Below are 21,498 nucleotides of genomic sequence, written 5' to 3' on the forward strand. Positions count from 1 at the left end.
ACATTGAGCAATGGTCATTTTGAGTATTTAGTCAAGAGCATTACAGAACGATCCTGAAACGCTCGAACTGATCAGTGAATCTTGACTCAGAGTGAGTGATACATGGGATATATTCTGTTTTTCTTTCAACAGACAAATATGTTGCATTACCTTCTTGTAGTTTGTGACATCAGATGTATCAAACATTACAGTCATGATTTAGAAAATCTACTTGTTGTCCTCGATCTGTTGAACTATAAAAACATACCTATCTTAATATTTGTTTTGTAAATGACGATTGAAAAACAACACATTGATTTATCAAAATATCGGGAAATTGCCTCATAAATAAGGTAGCATAGTTGTAAAAAGAAAGTCAAAACCTTGTAAAAATGACCTTGTGATCCCGGCCATGTTAACACTCACCCCTGGCCTGAGAATTGAGAATTTGGCTCCTAAAAAATGTTCTGCAACAGTCTGTAGTCTCACTCGTCGAACCTCTATCCCCACAAGATGCCTGTCCTACATACCCTAGAGAGCACTCAACTCTTTATCCTCAATATAAGTGGAATGACCCAGCGAGTCATACACACCAAGCCTGCATCCAAAATCCCAGTAATCATTGGCACAAAAAGAATCCCCCGACACAGCAGAACCTCTAGACCTCCTGTTCAATAGACCACCAACCATACACTGCATGCTGTTAAAAATAACACTTGTTCCTTAACCTTTATGCTCATAAACTGCAGATCTGTAGCAAAACATTCCATAGATATAGCAGAGACATGACTTGCCAAAGAAATCAACATTGCCTTCCTTACGGAAACCTGATTCAATGCACTGGAGGTCCCACACTCAAAAAATGCTCTTGAACCACAAAAGGGTTGTGGGGGCAATATTGAAAGAACACTGTTCTTCATCGACCAGACCAATTGCCCCCACTCTTACGATATATGCAGCCAGAGCAGTTAGCTCGGCCCTCTATGGTGCTGAACTGTGGGGCCTTACTAAAGTAGAAGAAATTACCAGATCAGAAAATAAATTTCTGAAAGATCTGATGATGCTTCCTCAAAGAACTCCCTCCAAGCCCCTATTGCACGATCTAGGTCGCCACCCATTTAGATACATTGCCAGACTCCGCCCCCTTTTGCTGTGGGCCAGACTGTGGCGGACACCAGAACTATCAAAATATGCAGCAGTGCTGAGTGAGATAATGGATCTGCACTGGTGGCACAGGATCGCCTGGCTAAAAGATGTTAAAAAACTTTTGTTTGATCTTGATCTTAGGGAGGCATGGGAAAATAGAACCTCCCCGCCGAAGGCAGAACTAAAGAAGGCGTATTGGTTGTGGGTTAGTAAGAATGACCTCCTTAATCCTAAAGTTGGCAGAGTGACAGAGGAGTTTATGCAGCACAAGCACTACTCCTGCCTGGAACCCTATATAGACATTATACAGAAACCTTACAATAGGGCTCTGTACTTTCAGTTCAGGGTAGACTCACTGCCCACACGAGAAAAAACTGCGAAATGGAGGCCTTCTTATCAGACACCGGCTTCCTGCCCAAGCTGTGAGGCTATTCTCGAGACAATTCCACATATCATGTTTGTATGCCCAGCTTACAAAGTACCGAGAGAACGAAGGCTAAGACCAATTTGTAACCATCTGGGCACTCGTAGCCATCATGCTGCCTTGCGCATCCTGAGGACTGATGCACAGGAACTTTATGTTTGTGGATTGGCAACATTCTTCAGATGGGCGTGGATAATTAGATCAAGAAATTTGAATGACAATTTTTAACCTGCGCTGATATGATCTGCTTGCTGTTTTTAAATGTTGTACGGTTTTTATACTGTATAGCTATTTCTATTTATTTATTTTTAAAGGAATTTTTGAGATCATTGAATATGGTACCCTGTCTTATAATACCTTGTATTTTATTCTATTTATATAAAATCATGTGAAATTTGCAGCTTTTAAGATATGTATTATCGAAAGAAAGCTATTTTGACTGATAACAAATAAGCATGGGCATGAATTCCTGATTTTGCAGGTGCATTTGGTAGAGTAAGTCATTGAAAGAAAGAGCTGTGGTTTCAAACTGCCACTCCTTGTTCCAGGACCAACCTACAATCATATTTTTTAGAGTGGGCAAGGAGGCTTCCTGCTGGCGAATGAACTGTAAAACGGTGCCCACCTCCAGGGGGAGTTCATGCACGCCAGAACCACCTCCCAAAACGCACCCTTGCAGACTGTACTAACTGTGTGGCCAATAATTGGTGGCTTACAATTAGTAAGTCCCTTGACACATGTTTTCCCTTACTACGACACCGTCAATACAGCACAGGTGCAAGGGCAAAGACAGGCCCTAATTTACATAGCACGGTACCCCATGGACACCATATGAAAAAGTGTGGGTACTAAAAATGCACCTGCGTGATTGGTAAACCAGAAACGGCCGTACAAGAATCTGTGGCCATTCTGTAATGTGGAAGTGACCCTGGGGAAACTAAAAGCAGTAGCAAATGTCCTTTGCACTACCGTTGATTTTCTATGTAATACACTCCATGGGGTCCTACCACAGACCAAAAAATATACTCTATCTACTCTTTTGTTATTCACAATTGACTGGAAGGTGCTGATGTGTGTTGCTAAGTGACAGCATCACCATTTTTTTTCCATACATGTTAGATTATAGCTCAGATTCATTACTAGTCCATCACCCTTCCTGATCACGAACCATGCTCAAAGAGGGTAAGTCCACGGCTCGCTAAACAACATCCTGTGTTGAAATAAAGGTATTTTAGATCTTCCTCCAAGTTTGTCCAATTGTCACACCTTCCCTTCTAAAGTCTTGTGTGCCAGCCTTCCAGTTTAGGCACCTTGGTGGGCAACGATGCTGTTGCCTGATGTAAATACGTCTTGCTGAGTAGATTTATTGAAAACAATGCACTTTCTTCTATCGGCTCTTTGAGTTGTCGGCGACTTGATGCCGCGTGCATACAGCCTCCTGTTCTGGATTAGTAGTTGGAAGGGGTGCCTTCTCCATATAGTAGGTGTTATGATCATTCTATGGCTTTTTTTGTCTGCTTTGGTCATTACTTATTCAACGTGTGTGTGTCGCAAATGCTCCCGGTAGATATTACACGAACACATATGGATACTTTCTTTTTCACGGCATTCATTGATTGCTTGCAAAACTGCCTCTCTTTAAACTTCAGCAGTGGCCTTGCAGAGCAGCTCAGTGGGTGACCGCACCTGCTAAAGAAAGATGTGACAATCATGCATCAGTTTCAATCTGGCAATTTTCTTTTTATTTTTTGGATTCCTGGGTGCACGAGCTTCTATAGACTCAGAACAATGCATCACCGTTTCCCTTTGTGATGTGAGCTGTGCAATTGACTCTGTTTCTATAATGCATGATTACTATTCAAATGGTTTAGAAGTACTGCCAATCTGTTAGGAATTGCCAAGCAGACGAACGTGTCTGCTTCCTACCTATCAGAAACTCTAATTTGGTAGCAGTTCTCCAGGTTTTCTTGGCAGGTAGATTTTGGATCATTCGTGTACATGTTAAAAGAGTGGATTCAATTATTTCTTAGCATTTCCTTGCCCCATCAACAATTCTGTAATAACCGATTACTGTGGAGAGACTTAGTTTATTTTACCGGTTAATGCACCGATTAAAAATATCGGGGCGGGGTCTCTTCTTTATCAAAGTAGGAAATCACAATTGTCTAACAGCCAGGGCAGGACTGGCCGTAGTGGGCCCCGGCCGTTTTCCCGGTCGGCCAGAAGGGTGGGGGCCTGTTTTAGAGGGGTGGGGCCGTTCTTGGTACTGGGGGCCTGTTTTGAAGCAGCATTGCAATATCGACCCACTGTAACAAAAGCAGCAGCAGCGTTTCTCACTAACACCCACCCAGGGGCCAGTTCAACGGAATTACCAGGGCTGGTTTGTGTTCCCAGTCCAGCCCTGGTAACAGAACTATATAATCATTCAAAGGGAAATTTGCCAAAGAAGTACTTGAAGATGTTTGGCAGTGGCACAATGAAACTTGAGAGGGCCCCTGTGCATGGTACATGGAGGGGCCCACCTCTGGACTTAATCAGGAGTTCTCAGGTCAGGGTACTGTACTGAGGGGGGCCCTGGATCTTGGAGGTCCCCTGCATCAGGGGGCCTGTGTTACACCACTGATTTTAAGCAATACTTTAGGCATTCCAAAATACTCTTTTGAATAGACCCCAAAGTAAGAAAGTTTGATCATATCCTCTCATTTTACCTTTTTATCATCTCAAGGTAGGTAACATTCCTCAAGTGCATTAGATTATTGTCTCATCTGTTACTGCAGTGCGCACTGGAGGGCTTAATGTGACAAGCAACTGCATGTACAAAAAGTGATGGAGAGAATGATTGAAATAATCTCACCCACTGATAATTACTAGGGGCCGCATACGATCCATCGTTATTCTGCTAACCAGGCCATGTCAGTTTGTACCCAGACAAATGGAAACCAGTGCTCAAGCTCTTTCAATGGGAACAGCCCAGCCCACGCTGTAAGGCCATATCCTCCCTGAAAAGAAACCCAAGCAACCCCAGACAGTGTTGCCCTAGCTGGGGCTCATCAGCCAGGTGTAGTTTGGTTCCAGTGACACAGTGTGCACCAGACCTAGGTCTGGCCATACCCATCCTACTAAGGATAACACCTCAAAAAGTATGCAATAAAAGTGCTGCCTAGATGCTTTAATTAATCTCAGCCTCTGATAATTACTTGTGGCCTCATCACAGTACATCGTTATTTTGAACATTAGACAACCTTAGTTTGCCATGCCAGGTCTTCCTGAACTAGAACATAAGCAACCTACGACTGATTTCCCCCTTCTTAGGGCTCATTATCCAGGTAAAGTTTGCTTCCAGTGACACAGTGTGCAATTATTGTGTGACATTCCACAAACATTCACATGTATTAGAAAATTGGGATGTTGGAAGCTCCACTGAAGGCAATGAGTGGCTTAAGGGTATTAATCTAAAAAACCCCGGACAGTGGTATTGAGTTTAGGTATAACAGCGCCACATAGAAGAATCACAAATGATATCGAAATGAGCAGATTTTGTAACGGTGCTAAAAGGTGAGGAGAACCGCCAAACAGGACAGGCCTCAGTCCGCAAGAACAAATAACACTCCTTAGCTAACGTATATCAATTATTGGAGTTCCACAAGTACGCAATATTTGAAGTTAGTACAGACACCAAAAATTTTAATGTTTTACACTGAAGAAATAGCCTTGAGAAAGTCACGGGATGACCTTCCGGTTTCAAAGAAACACGTGTTGGCTGTTGGGAGCAATTTGAAAGATCTGCGTAAATTAAACAGAACATCTAAGAAGAAAGAAAAGAAAATTGTACATATTATTTATGTCTGTACTGACTACATATATTGCGTACTTGTGAAACTCCAATCATTGATATATGTGTGCTAAGGAGTGTTATTTGGCTTAAGGGTATTAATTGCTGGTTTAAACCTTCTGCTCCAGCATTCCAATGTTCAACTTTCTGTTTCTCTCTATACTGCTTGTTGAAGGCCCTCTCCCTAGTTATAGGCCCAAACTAGAACTCGGGTTCAGGGCCTTTAACAACCGATCTAGCCCTTGGTAGTGGGCTATAAGCTATAATAGAACAAAGTCTACATGAGAGAAAAGAGACAAGGATTAGGCAAATTTGAAGCTCTCCATGGTTTAGAGCTGGTGCCAATTGGATGGAGGCCATTTTTTAAATTAGAAATGTTGAAATAAGTAGAGGCTGCATCATTGTATCTTCATGCTTTCTGTCGCTATTGCAAATGTTCCATTGGTGTCAGACAACTCGGAAATGAGAAGTACACAAAAATAAAATTGTCACAATATTCAGTCAATTAGTGGATAGGTTGATTGCCTTTTTTATCCTGAATACATTACTGCGTTTTCACTTTTAACTTAGGGACATTCTCTTGAAACATGCATATTGAGATGAAACTTTACTTTTCAAATTAATATCCATCTGCTTTGGGCACCACTTCTTCATATTTACCAGGAACAGATCAATGGAAATTGGATATTCTCCAATTCTACTCTCTGTCATCAAAGCTGAGGTTTAGTGTGGGTGAAGACTTTCGCCATCTTGAAAATGCCCAAAGTGGGTAGGTTTGGCCCCAGAAACATTTAACCCATTATTTAGGGAAGGGGTCTCCAAACCGGTCCTGGAGGGCCGGATCCATACCAGATTTTTAAAATTACTACATGTATCTCAATAGGGATATCCAAAAGATCTGGCATGGATCCGGCCCTCCAGGACCGGTTTGGAGAGCCCTGATTTAGGGCATTCCTAGGAGTGATTTCCCATCCACTAGCTCATGCCAGACATAAATGTGGCATCTCCGTGCCTTCACTTCATAACACTCTTGGACGTGAGGAAGAATAGAAAAGGACTAGACTTGCTGTCTGTGATCTAAGAGGAACCCTGAGGGACTGGACCTGCTCCTTCTTCTACCCAGGATAAAGAAGTGGACTTCAAGGGTCAGTCTGGTGATTCCCTGTGTGGCTACAGGGAAACAGTAAGCTACATGAGGCAATTCCTGCAAAGTCCCAGCTGACCAGAGGCAACTGAACCTGGACTGGACCCTGTTATTAACCTCTGTCTGACACGTGGGTTTCTAAGCACCTCCCCTGATGTCCTGTCAGCTTTAGAAGATTAAACTTGTGGTGGATTGGAACTTAACGGACCAAAGTCAATAGTAAATATCTTTATTTTTCATTGAGATGAACTTGGTTGGCGTATCGAAGGCATGCTTTATCACAGTCAACATAAACATCAAATTATGCCTACGTTCAGGACTACCATGGTCATAGACAATCATTGGCACTTCAGGCTACTTGGCACTACTGCTACTTAAATTTTTTTTAATCATGTATCTGGTTCACCTTATTGGATGTTTGTCTTTTTTGTTTCATTTTGTTTATTATATTTTACTTTATCTTTCTAAATTCGTTTGGTATTTTTATTGTTTTGCTATTCATCTATATTACTGTATCGCACTGGATAAATACTTTACACCTTGCACCTTGTTCTAAGTAACCCTTTCTGTTCTGTGCCATTGCTACCAATGGGTTGATCTCAGGTTAATTTAGTGACTTTAATAGTTCACCCTGACAAGGGATGTGATTATCCCCTGAGGTGGTTAGACCAGTGGCGCAGCTGGACCTTCAGCCACTCATGGCGGCCCCTGCTTTTGCTGCCCCGCGTGGGCCGTATGAAAGAGCAGGAGCTCTGGAGATTCCTGCTGCGGTTGCCCTGTGACAGCCACAGGTAAGAGCGGGGGCCCCTTCTGCTCCCACCTTGCTTCCCCACTGGGTTTGATATTCACCCCAATTGCTGATCCAATTTCACACACATAGTCAGGCACCTGGGTCAGCTGACTCGGTGTGCCCTTTCTTCTCTACTGTATTTGTCCTAGTACACTGATATATTTATGTGTAATGTCAGATGATTATTGTTAGTCAAATAAACCCATGAGGAATCAAAATATTATTTGTTATAGCTCTCTCTTATGATTTATAATGATATTTGCTATTAGAAAATATTGCCAATTGAGGCCAAAATTTTCAAAATGTAACCGAAATTAACAGAATGAGAAACATTGACATTTTAGATTAGAAGGCTTTCTTCACACACTGCTATGGCCTTGAAGTGATTTACAGCGTTCAATGTACAATGTTCCTATGTATTACTGTGACATGCTACAGGATACCCATACATTATTAAACTATCTGATATAGCATTGCCCTGTAAAACGCTAATTATCCCTTCACTCAGGTGCAAGTGTGCATCATGTCGTCGAATTTATCATCCTATAGAAGCTGCAATTTTGTGACTTATCTTTATTTTCCTCTTGGGTCTTTTTGGAAATCATGTTTGTTATCAAGTTAGCTGAATTAAGCAAACACATTATGCATATGAAGGAATGCTAAATGGCAATTTTCTCTTTTCTCCTATAGGAGATCAGTGATGCGGAAATAGTGGAACTGGTGCACAGTGCTCTTGGGAGGATGACAGTAATACGACAGATTTTCCCTTCAACGAGAGACAACAGCTTGAGATGCATGAGGAATAACCATCGAATTTCTTCACTACTATGTGATCCACAAGAAGGTTATTTGCAAATGTTACAGGTTAGTTTAACAAGACATCCTCAAATGGCTGATCATCAGCCACGTAATAGTGGTCTAAAGCTGAATGTAAGTTAATGTAGGATATGTGTCAGACTAGTTAACTAATGTCCAGGAAACAAGGACCCTGAAACGTAACCTTGTTTATCTGAATTGACTACATTGTGTAGCTCTGGGAAAGGTTTCTTAGCTTCGGAAACCCTCCCTATTATAAACTCTATTTTGTTCTTAGGTTTTGTAGGGTAGAACATGCCTTCTTACCATACATTTTAGACTTTACATGTGAGAACCTGGGGTCAGCGTTGAGTGATGTCCAGTCCTTTTTGCACACAATGAGACTCGCACAACCCACTGCTACAGTATGTTGATTATACAGTAAGCTAGCCATTATGGGTTTACATAAAAGGCTCACCAAATTATCAAACTACAATTAAATCAACAAGTGACAATGTAAAGAAAACTAAAGTTGTGTATTTTGCTGGAAGGCATGAGAAGCAAGGCTTCAATTAAATCAACAAGTGATAATGTAAAGAAAACTAAAGTTGTGTATTTTGCTGGAAGGCATGAGAAGCAAGGCTTCAATTAAATCAACAAGTGATAATGTAAAGAAAACTAAAGTTGTGTATTTTGCTGGAAGGCATGAGAAGCAAGGCTTCTAGTAGCTAGATGTGTTTAAAGTGGGAATTCCTTCATCATGTTTATTTATAGTTCTCTGGTGTGACGTCTCACTCTTTCTTCTAAAGCTTTGGCTTTAACATTTGGTCTGACACTTGTACATGAAAATATGTTTGTATATTTGCTTGACTGGTTTTAGAAGTAGCTCGGGTAAAAGTTATGTCCGCCTTAACATATGGTGAGGTCTTTCCTAAAATGGCATGTAAAATTCGGGATATGGCTCAATGTATTGCATATAAAGCTTTAATTAATTTTCCCAAAACACCTCACAATGTCTTAACGCATAGGGTTCAATGTGGGGAAACAGTTTTCAGTTCTCGCAGCAGTTTATGTGAAAACCTGCCACCAATCAAAGAACTCCATGAAGCAATTCGCATACCAAATCATCAAGTCTGATGTTACTGCTCAACACAAGGTTTTAATGGTCCAAGGGCACAATACCTAAATCAAAGATAGGCAAAGAATCTGAAAACGAAAGTTATGACCATGTCATTTGTACCTTGTGAAGAAGTACATCTCAAAAGTTGGATGAATAAAAGGGATTTCTTTATTCTTAAATCAGGAAGAAAGGATCTCATCCACAGGAGACACAGGCAGGCAGCAACTGGCACAGTCCTGACTTCAATTAGAACCATAACATATCTACATCATGACATTCTATGAATAACATTCTACAATCAGTAAGATACACATGCATAACACAGAGAAGGATACCACACACCTTCCCCTGAAAACACAAAAAAAACTAAAAAAAACACTATTTCAAAATATAATCATTTAGAGCAGTAGGAGTACAGCTTAAACGTGTTCTTTTCCTGACAGGAGCAGTCTTATCATGAACCCCCTTATTAATCCCATTGCTGCTTGTTACATACCTTCCAGTAGAACCTGAAAATGAAGCAATTCGATTCAAATTCCAAATTCTTCCATCATGTAGCTTAACAGCATTACGAAACAGTTTCGCGACATAAAAGGGAGAAGAAAACTTAGGCCCCGAAGATCTAAGTGGAAGGCGAATTCTCACCCGATCTCCAACACACACCTTGGTATGAGCAACTGCATGTCTGCTATCAAAATTCTTCTTTCTCAGTTCTGACTTCACCTTTTGCTTCAATGAATCTAGGCCCTTGTTAAGACCTCCTGTTTCCACCCCTAAATTTCTCATCCAAGTCTGAAATATTGAAGTGTTTGGAGTGCGAGCCCGGAAAAGCACAAAAGGGATCTCACCTGTGGTGGAATTTGGTGTAATTCTATAGATCATTACTCTTTCCATCATATTATTTTTCCAATCCGAGCCTTGATCTTTAGAAATCTGAATAGATTCCTTAAGTACGCGGTTGAACCTTTCAACCATTCCGTTACATTCTGGATGGTAAAGTGAACAGCGCTTGTGTTTAACACCTCTACTAGCTAAGAAATCTTCCATTTCTTTTGATACTAGCTGTACCCCATTATCAGTAAGGATAGTTTCAGGAAACCCCTCCCTACTAAAAACATCACGTAAAAATTTTACTACATCCTTGGACTCGATGTTTTGGGTGATTTTTATCTCCGGCCATCGTGAGAACATATCCATCATGACTAGCACATACCATTGAGAGTTCCCAGAAGAAATGGGACATAGGATGTCTAAGGCTACATCCTGCCAACAACGCACTGGCATATCCCTTATAACCATTGGTTGTGTCCTTGTCTTACAAACCTTGTCAGAGGAGCTACATTCAACACAATCACGAATCATTCGTTCTACAAGAAGATAGATACCTGGCCACCAGAAATGTAACCGTATCCTCTCCTTAGTTTTGGATATGCCTTGGTGTCCTTGGTGAGCCAAGAGAAGAATTTTTTCCCTAATCAGAGAAGGTGGGATAAGCCTTGTGCCTCTCCACAACAATCCATCTTTCAAAGATAACTCATCCTTGACATTCCAGTACTTCTTGGCACTGTCACTCAGATTCTTAAGACGCGGCCACCCTTTACTCAACAAATTACAAACTTCCTGTAACTCAGAGTCTGTACCCATGGCATCTCTCCAATCACTCTCTTGGATAATTCCTTCAACAATCTCACACACCTTGAACTCATCTATCTCCCAAGAATCATCAGATGATAAAGAGTTCTGATCATTCTGCTCCACAACCAATCTAGAGAGACAATCTGCAACTTTATTATTCACACCTGGTAAGTACCTCACATCAAATTCAAATTCTTGGAGAGCGATAACCCATTTACAAATACGAGAAGAAATGGCATCCAATCCTTTTTTATAAAAGACCTCCTTCAACGGCTTATGATCCGTGTTAACCACGAATGAATTACCCCACAGAAACTTCTTCAGTTTCCTAATGGCCCAATAAATACAAAGAGACTCCTTTTCAATTACAGAATATGATAACTCTGGGCCAACTAAGGATCTAGACAGGAACAAGATGGTAATCTCTTTCCCATCCCTCATTTGCTTGAGGACAGCTCCTAAACCACGGGAACTAGCATCTGTGGCCAAAATTGAATCATTATTAATGTCAAAACTCTGTAAAGACGGAGCTAGACTTAAATCTTGTTTAACCAGTTCATACTCCTTTTGGCATACCTGAGACCAAGAAAACTTTACTCCCTTTTTCAACAAAGCTCTCATGTTAGAAGTTTTATTATAAAATGAGGCACAAATTTGTTATAATACTCTGCCATACCTAAAAAGGTAAGCAACTCTTCTCTAGACTTTGGCGTGGGCAAGCTGTGTATAGTCTTCACCAACTTATCCTTTGGTTTTACACCATCAGGAGTCAAACAATGACCTAAATAGTCAATCTCAGTCAAATTAAAACTGCACTTGTTTTCCCTCAAAGTCAAACCTCTGTCCTTGAAACGTTCCAGAACAGATCTAACTCTAAGATCATGTTCACTTTGTGATGACCCGAACACAAGAACATCATCCTGATAAATTTTAACCCCAGTAATACCCTTCAATACATCCTCCATCACTCGCTGAAAAACAGAGGCTGCAGAGATTAAGACAAAAGGTAAGCGAGTGAACTTAAATGTGCCAAAGGGTGTGATGAAGGTTGTAAAACCCATAGACGTCTCATCAATCCTCACCTGATGGTATGCAGCCCTCAGGTCCAGAGTGGAGAACATGCAAGCATCTCCCAGTTGGGTTAACATGGTATTGATATTAGAAAGAGGATATTTATCTGCCACAACCTCTCTATTAAGACCCCTAAGGTCAACACAAAAACAAATCTCGCCTGAGGGTTTACGAGCTAAAACAACAGGCGAAACCCATTCACTTGCCTCAGATTTCACAATGATTCCATCACTCAAAAGTTTCTCTAACTCCAACCGCATAGGTTCCTGCATGGCTAAAGGAACACTACATACTTTACATGCTACAGGAACTAATCTGTCTTCAAAATAATATTGTGAACATACCCAGAAAGACAACCAAGTTTGTCACTAAAGACATTTTCGAATAGTCTTCGCCAATCAGGATAAGACCCCTCACTTTTACCCAAAGTAGAGTTTTTTTGTATAGTTACTACATTACAGCCAGATGTACATGGAGACACATCATTTAAGACAAGATTATTTTCACTGTGAGAACCTATATCTCTTAGAACAATGCAAGGATTCTCACCAGGAAGTAAAGCGAGATGTAAGTCTGCCTGATGAAACCAACTTAAAATGCTGTCCCCCCTGCAGGAGATGTAAATTTTACCAGCAGTAAGTCATCCCTTGTAGTCAATTTGACCATTGAAATAACCTACAAGTTTAATAGGTTTTCTCCCATAGGCCAATGGTCTTATGTCAGGTTTAAAAACTTTTACCTTTCCAAAAAGCTTCTCATCAAAGAAAACCTCGGGTATTAAAGCGATTTTTGCCCCTGAGTCAAATAGCATTTTGACTTCACAATTATCAATGCGTACAACATCAACAGCACCTTTACATTTTTTCCCATCAGATAAGACAATTTCATTACAATGTAACTCATCCGACTCAGGATCACAGTCTTCATCAAATCAAGAAATTTCACCACAATGCAAGTCATCTGAATTAGAATCAGAGTCATCATCAATCACCACTTCTTTCACTTGTTTTTTTTTTTTGATTATTTGAGATCTGCAAGCCTTCGAGTAATGCCCTACTTTACCGCAGTTGTTACATTTAGAAGACAAAGCAGGGCATGACCTATCATTGGCTAAATGATCAAAGGCATTACAACAAAAACATTTTAGTTTAGAACTAGTGGAGGTTCTGGAAAAATTATAAGAAGAAGGAGTGGAGCTGGACATTTTCTTAGAGGTTCTAATTGTAGATCTCAGGTCCGGTTTTTCTAGGGACTTACTCTTATTAACAACTAAGACTTTTTCTTCAGAGGTGTCCTTCTCTTTCTTAAAAACCTTTACGCAAGCATCAGAATGTTCTAGTCTTTTGGCTATGGCGATGACTTCATCTAAATTAGGATCATCTTTTTGCCACAATTTGTCCTTAATCTTTTCTAAACAACATCCTAACATGAATTGATCACGTAATCTTTCTTCCAAAGTACCTTCAAATTTTTAAATGAAGAGTCGAGCTGTTGAATCCTTCACTCGGCGGACAGCCAAGTTCTTCACACGACAGACAGTTATATAGCCAAAGAAATCAAACGAACTCCTCCATGACTCGCCTCACAAATATTAATATGATAAAAAATGTTTAAATGTCATAAGTCCAACAAGTCTGTCACTTTTAAAATTAGGGATAAGTAGGCAGACCCTTTCAAGCCTCAAAGAGAACACAAGAGAAGGCCAAATTACGTAGAATAATGCAAAATCTTGTTGTATAGTTGAGTATTAAAGTCCATATAAGTAGTAGAAAATACCTTGAGTTGAGGCTTGGTGTTGAGATCCTTTTAAGAATTTTCTTTCAAAGAAAGTTTTTCTTACTCATCAAAATCAAATGTTGAAAGTAGAAAGGGAAGACTTTATCCCATCCTCGTCGCCAATGTGAAGAAGTACATCTCAAAAGTTGGATGAATAAAAGGGATTTCTTTATTCTTAAATCAGGAAGAAAGGATCTCATGCACAGGAGACACAGGCAGGCAGCAACTGGCACAGTCCTGGCTTCAATTAGAACCATACATATCTACATCATGACATCCTATGAATAACTTTCTACAATCAGTAAGATACACATGCATAACACAGAGAAGGATACCACATACCTTTTACGTACTATATGGAGAAAAATAACCTGAGCTGCTTTTAGAAACTTGTACTCTAAAATGAAATTATGAACAAAGCTACTAGTCAAAAAAGTGTAGATTTAGCTTTAGTGAAAATCCTCATCTGGCAACGCAGATTAGGTTGGAAGTCTATTTTACTAACAAGAGTTGCCCGCTCTGTAGCACCAATTATATGCTTATGCCCGTAGCTTGATTAATCACAACTTTATATTAAAACCAGAGTTTAATAATGTTGACATAAGAATTTGTAATGACATTGTTTTCTCTTGTTTTGCTCTAGATATATCTTGCTAGGAAACGTTTAAAATGTATGATATGGTGCTAAAATGATTTTTAGTTGACCCTCATTGTTAATGTTTACCTGCCGCTGCTGTGATCCTGCCAAAAGGGGAATCTTTGGAGACAACAGACACCGCTGAGGGACTACATTCCCCACCACCCTGACTGCCAACTGATGCTGCATTAGTGTTTAAAGGCATGGCACAGCACCATGGCCAGTGGGACCCTCATTGCTACTGTTATTTGCCCCTACTGTGATCCTGCCAAAAGGGGAAGCCGGGGAGATACCAGACAATGCTAGTGGTCTACAATCTCCACCACCCCTCACTGCTAGCTGAAGCTGCATTTGTGCTGCGTGGGCTATGCCCGGGATGTCCCTAGGCAAATGATAGGCCCATTGGCACCTGTCCGAGTCTGGACACCGCTGGGGGACTACATTTCCCACCACCCCACACTGCTAACTGAAGTTAAATTTGTGCTTAAAAGCGCATCAAGCCCACGGCTATTGGGACCCTCATTGCTACTGTTTACTTGCTACAGCTGCAATCCTGCTAAAGGGGGAGGCCAAGGAGACACCAGACACCGCTGGGGGATCACATTTCTCACCACCAGTTACTGCTTGTTGAAGCCGCATTCGCGCTTAAAAGCACAATGCTGCCCTGCGGCACAGTTCGTGCATGGGCCAAAGCTGGGCTGTGCCAGAGCCAGGAGCAGGGGCGTCTGCGTCCATCGGCATCTGGACATGGTTCGACTGGGCCTCCCCTCTAAGGCCTGCAACAGCAGTCTCTGAGGACCTTACTGCTCTCTTTAAAACCATGGGAAAGCGCAACGCTGTTGAGGGGGTGCTCTAACCACATAATCCTCAGTTTTCATTGATTGCAAGCTGGAGAGCTGTTGGAATTATCGCTAATAAAATCTAATAAAATCTTGTTAACAGAGCATAGACTTTCCATGAACTATGTGGTGTTGCCTCCCCTTCACCCTCATTGTGCACCCCTGATGATGATAGAAATGGATCAAGCCTTCTTAGGGTGTGGGAGGCCCTTTGCAAGGGCCTGTTTGCCCCAATGATCACACCATTACCGTTAATACTATAGAGGTTGAGTTCGTGACAGGCAATTCTTCAATCATGCTACCAGCCGCAAGGATTGTGGTCAAGCAAAGAAAGACAATTAGTGAGGAATGTGTAGTGAGAGTGTAAACAACATCCCCCTCATCAGAGTAACAAAAGCCAGCTCCTCTCCTGGTTCCAGCATTGGCCGCAATCCCAGTTCTCTGCAAGTCAGATATGTGAACCCCTGCCAAAGAACTTCCTACAACTCAAGGCTCTGTGCGATCATTTTGCCGTATTCTCTAAGGGAATTTAAAACCGCCTTTGGACCGCTTGGACCAGATAGCTGGTCTTTTGGCTAAAGCACATCAACTTTCAAATAAAGGTCCCGTAATGGACATTGTAAGTGGACCACTTGCACATGAATATATAACATGTAACCCTTTGTGTAATAACCTGCAGGCTGTAAGTAAGAGCCCCTCTATGATTTCTACGAGCAACTGTGAACTCACATCCAATTCAAATACTAGGCACATATGTCTCAAGAGGACAATGCATTGAAATATTACTGGTCAGCCTACCCCACTTCATCCTTGCTTAATAACCACTAATCCACTGCTCGATAAGGCTGCTTTTGGCCCTGTTTTGGCCCCCTATCAGGACATTTTGAATTTTCCTTCTTCAGCCTGTCTGTATGTTTTAATGTTTCTGGGGCCTTCTCCCTTAGATCTAACCAACAGGAGTCATGAGACAAGCTCTGAAATAAGGCTGCTCTTTGGCTGAGTAAATATAAACTTTTTAAAGCATAGGGCCGAAATCAGATCATAGTGGTGAGGGGGTTGGGCTCGTTTGGACAATAGAGGAAAAATATTATGGGAGATTGTATTGTTATGAACTTTGGAGGCCAGCCTATGTTGGGAACATAATAAGAGCAAAGGGATTTGATTGTCTGACTGAACTAAGGTTGTTTCCTCACATCTTGGGTATTTCTATAAACCATTCATATCTCCCTTACACGCTTGCGTTGATCATGGTCAAGCACCTTGTGCTCCCTGCACAAATATGTTTTCTCAACTCAGGGATTTGGAGATTGTAGAATGACTTTAAGGAGATCCTTTAGCGCCACCGCCATCAATCACACACAATGATATAATGGAGAACATTAGGACATCACTTATATCAGCCCGGGTAGCAAATACTTGTGTTTTAAACATCAATCCTTCAAATTGGTCTGGGATAACTATTCACTCACTGAGAATTAATGGAGGTGGTCAAGCTATGCACATTTTATCCTGGAATATAGCAGGGATTCAGCACAAACTTCAAAATGAGAATTGGTTGGTTTTTGTTGAGAATTTTGACTTAATTTGTTGTCAGGAATCTTTGGCATTTGATACTATAGCAATCAATGGGTTCAGATTGCGCTGCACTGACACAACCTTATCTGTTGACAAAAGAGGAAAGGGGGGGGGGGGTCTAGTTATATTTATGCTTGTACTATTAGACACTTGGAAGTTATCATCCTAGCATCAAGGCCTTGCTATCGAATTTGTAATCTCTATTTGCCAAAACAGTTTAATATTCTTTTAATTACCTTTTATTTTCATTATTTCTCTGCACACCCTCTAGGCATCATTGATGAGTTAGGGAAGTTAGCTTCAGAGAATGTAGGCAAGGTAAACATATTTGTACGATGGGAGCTGCACATGTGGATTCACTAATGTTCACGGTGATGATAATGGACATTTTGTGCAATCGAACTATGGCAAAGCGGTAAATCAGTTAGTCTTAGAGCATAGTCTAATCTTATCATCCTATGTCCAGGGAAATGGCATAGCAAACCCACCTACTTTTACAGGAAGCAGAGGGGCAGTACAATAGATGTTGTCCTGTTATCGAGGGCCCTGGTACAGTATCTTATGAGGTGTGCTCCATTCCACACAGTGACCATAACCCTGTCATTTTAAAATTCCAACTTTTTTATCAGCAAAGCACACCTGTATAGCGAACCTCTGTTCGCTATACAGCGACCAAGAGGGTTTGTTTACAGTGGGGTTCTATTAATCCTAAAAAGTTGTTTAATGATCTGGTCAGTGAAAATCCTAGCGAGATGTTGGGCTGTCTGTCTTTCTACGGGGGTGATCCTGAAAAAACTCTTGGACAGCTTTACAAAAAGCAGTGAAAAACTCCCCTGTGACTATTGCCATAAAAGACGGACATTTATTTCTGTATTACAATGAAGCAGCAAGACAGCTTACAATTGCCAGTCCCCAAATGTAAAACTATTCCTATAATCACAGCCCATGTAGTCTTCCTACTGTGTTAAAAAGAAAAGGAGGACCCCACACAGACTAATAAGGGACTGGGGGGAAATGAATCTTCAAAAATGAGAGCAGGGCGTCCCCACGAGAAGACAGTCTAGGACTGTGTATCACACCTAGTTCCTGGAATCTAGGGTGAGTGTTCCATTTATCAAGACGCAACTTTATAAAGCATGCCAATAATCTGGCGGGAAAGGTAAAGTTACAGTGATTCGTGCTTAATTACTATCCGTGTATGATCAAAAAGAGCAATGTATATTTACTGTTCTAATTACTAGTATCCCTAGAGATGCCGGCTGTTATTGAAAGGGGACTGTTGTCTCACCCGATAATCAACATTAGAAATGACAGTTTTCTAGTAATACCCACAATGCACAGAAGGCCTAGTTTTCAAAGAACATGTACATAAGTCAATGTCTTCAATAAATGTTAAAAGAAAAAGGAAAAGTTTACCACACCATGAGTTACTCTGTTACACATTTATTAAACATACAAATTTAAAATTCCATCATTACAAAGTATACAATTAATCAAAAGAACAATGTTAATACATTTGCATAAAAAACAATTAAAAACAAAGAATCACAGGTCGACGCGGCGTTTCGGTTTCTTGTATTTCTACCTTCTTCAGGACAGATTCTTAAAACAAGTGGAGTAAATTTCCCCACCAGACAGTATTTTCTGTTCAAAACCTTGTTGCCGTCTGATTTCTGGGCTTATTTTCGGTTTTTGTTCGGTGTATTACCTCTTATATTAACACTTTGCACGCTTGGTCTTCGACTACCAGGAGGAGCCACCGTATTCTCCTTTATGGGTTTCTTCAATGACCCATTAAAAAGTTGCTGCTAGTTGCAATTTCTTTTTTGTTCTGGTTCTCAGGCACCTCGTTGTGGATGTCAGAGTTCCTGCTTTTGGATTGCAAACAGCCTCCCTGCTCCTGGGTCCTAGTAGTCTGTCCACAGCGTCCCTTCGCCGGTCCTATTCGATCCGTCACGAAAATAGAATGGTCTAGTCGAAGACCAAGCGTGCAAAGTGTTAATATAAGAGGTAATACACCGAACAAAAACCGAAAATAAGCCCAGAAATCAGACGGCAACAAGGTTTTGAACAGAAAATACTGTCTGGTGGGGAAATTTACTCCACTTGTTTTAAGAATCTGTCCTGAAGAAGGTAGAAATACAAGAAACCGAAACGCCGCGTCGACCTGTGATTCTTTGTTTTTAATTGTTTTTTATGCAAATGTATTAACATTGTTCTTTTGATTAATTGTATACTTTGTAATGATGGAATTTTAAATTTGTATGTTTAATAAATGTGTAACAGAGTAACTCATGGTGTGGTAAACTTTTCCTTTTTCTTTTAACATTTATTGAAGACATTGACTTATGTACATGTTCTTTGAAAACTAGGCCTTCTGTGCATTGTGGGTATTACTAGAAAACTGTCATTTCTAATGTTGATTATCGGGTGAGACAACAGTCCCCTTTCAATAACAGCCGGCATCTCTAGGGATACTAGTAATTAGAACAGTAAATATACATTGCTCTTTTTGATCATACACGGATAGTAATTAAGCACGAATCACTGTAACTTTACCTTTCCCGCCAGATTATTGGCATGCTTTATAAAGTTGCGTCTTGATAAATGGAACACTCACCCTAGATTCCAGGAACTAGGTGTGATACACAGTCCTAGACTGTCTTCTCGTGGGGACGCCCTGCTCTCATTTTTGAAGTCTTCCTACTGTGCTCATTGCAAAATGCAGGCACTGGAACAAAAAAACACAGCAGAAAGGTATCTCACTCACCCAGCTCAATCATAGTACCACTATATCGAACTGAGAACTTGGACGAGGAGGACAACTAATAGCTCTTCCAATCCAATCCTCCTTTTCGAGAAGTAGAAAAATGTGGTTGCGTCTGTAGTGCAATTTAGAGGACAAGACGGCTGTTATAGACATAGTAGAAAGACTACTCTGCCTAAAGAATAAAGAAGGAATCCGCGGCTAAGTATGGTGACAGTCGTCCCACACCGTCTTTATAATAGTGCCTCACACTAGAATTTGGAAAAAGAATATTGCACTAACTTGCAAGGGATTGCCTCTCCTCAAGGCCTAATGTATAAACAAATTGTTGCCTATTCTGCTCTCTCTGGTCTAATTCTGAAACAAGCTTATAATATCATGAAAACATATCACACCCCACCACGTGAAGGCCTGTTCTCCGCACAGTGCACTTCCCTTTAAAATTGACAAGTGTGTGTCTGGGAGCTCTTTAACCCGAAAATAGGTTTGTAGCAATTTTCTGGAGTTCCACTACACGCTAACATATTCATCAGACTTATTATTTATTATACGTATTATTTGCTGAGAAAATAAGTGTAGCAAGCTCACACTCTTTTTTTAAATTAATTTTTTTTATTGAAGTCCTTTAGTGACACCACAAATCATAAAACAAAAGCAAGATAATCATATCGTAAAGCATAATCAGGTCATAAATGCAAAAAATACATAAGCGTTGATTTTTCTCTACCAAATCTTGAGAAACAATTAATCAAAGTAGGATCCCCATATTTTTTCAAATTTTCTCACCCCTCGCAAGCTCACACTCAATTGAAAATATCGCACCATTGCAGGTTCGCAATGCTCTTTGTTGTACTGGAAAATCATTTGTTTTACTTAATTTTTAGTGAGTAATCCTGGAATGAGTAATTAAATTAATTTGTCATATCTTGCCATTTAGTTCTATTTGTTTTGCATGCAGTGTGCATAAAGCATTAGCGGTAAATAACACAAATGCTGGGAAGGGAGATGAGTAATTTGCATTCATTTCATTGTATTCAATAACCTAGCACCAATTACACTTTTGAAAAGAGGATTGCACAACCTGTTATTCTGGTTATATATAATGAGCACTTCAAAAATAACGTTTAAACCTTATATCTGTGAACATTCCGCAGGAATGAATGTTCTAAATGCACTGTCAGCACCCTAGATGTGTGCACCAACAGAAGTGTTATTCACCAAAATTACATCAGCGTGAAACACACTTTGCCACTCACTGATAACAAACAGAAGTTATAATCTATCTGACAATTTATAGCGCTGTTACTTCTTGTAAACATTTTGTATGTGTTAGAATGTAACACAAGCACTGACTAAGCCCAAGGTAACATTAAGGGCAAAACAACACAAGTTACACTGTGGGTAGTACATTTGAAAGATGTAAAAGTCATCGCCAATCTTCACAGTGTGGTATAAGTAGTAATCTGAACCAGCTTCAACCATCCTTACCAAGATAAGTCCTTAACTTTGAAATTCAATTTGAATGAGGGGAGTGCAAAATTGAGAATTTGCCCCCAAATTATGCAAAATTCCAGTAAACCATATGAAATGATGTGTAAATTAGGTGAAATGCACTTTGGGGTATTCCAAGTGAAATTGAAGACATAGGCATACGGTGCATTCAAAAGTCACTTGAAAAATATGCTAAAAGGACTGATTCAAGAGGAAAATGTCTCTCACAACACACTTTCTACTCAAAGTTGTCTCCTGTGAGGCCTTATATCTTACTTGAACAAGTCCACTGCAGCAAACAAATATGCGAAACTATTCTCTTGGGTAATTTCCAACATTTCACCTAATTACCCAAATTACTTGAGCGTAATAGAAAATTGTGTACAGGAATTTATTACATTTATAGTCTAAGCTGTCAGTAACTCGTGGTAACAAAGAGGCGGACATTGGTTTATCATAGGCTCACTGTTGGGGGCA

The 21,498-nt window shown here is 40.4% G+C and overlaps 1 protein-coding gene across 3 annotated transcripts in view; it reads left to right on the top strand.

Moving 5' to 3' along the window:
* Positions 1 to 21,498, top strand: part of GRID1 (glutamate ionotropic receptor delta type subunit 1) — a 2,431,615-nt gene that overhangs the window by 1,675,113 nt on the left and 735,004 nt on the right. For all 3 annotated transcript variants that reach the window (XM_086920133.1, XM_086920134.1, XM_086920135.1), the window contains exon 6: positions 8,006 to 8,179. In XM_086920133.1, coding sequence (XP_086776259.1) covers positions 8,006 to 8,179 — 174 coding nt within the window. The remainder of the gene's footprint in view (positions 1 to 8,005; positions 8,180 to 21,498) is intronic.

The sequence above is a fragment of the Lissotriton vulgaris genome, chromosome 5, assembly GCF_964263255.1.
Source record: "Lissotriton vulgaris chromosome 5, aLisVul1.2, whole genome shotgun sequence".
Lineage (NCBI taxonomy): Eukaryota > Metazoa > Chordata > Amphibia > Caudata > Salamandridae > Lissotriton > Lissotriton vulgaris.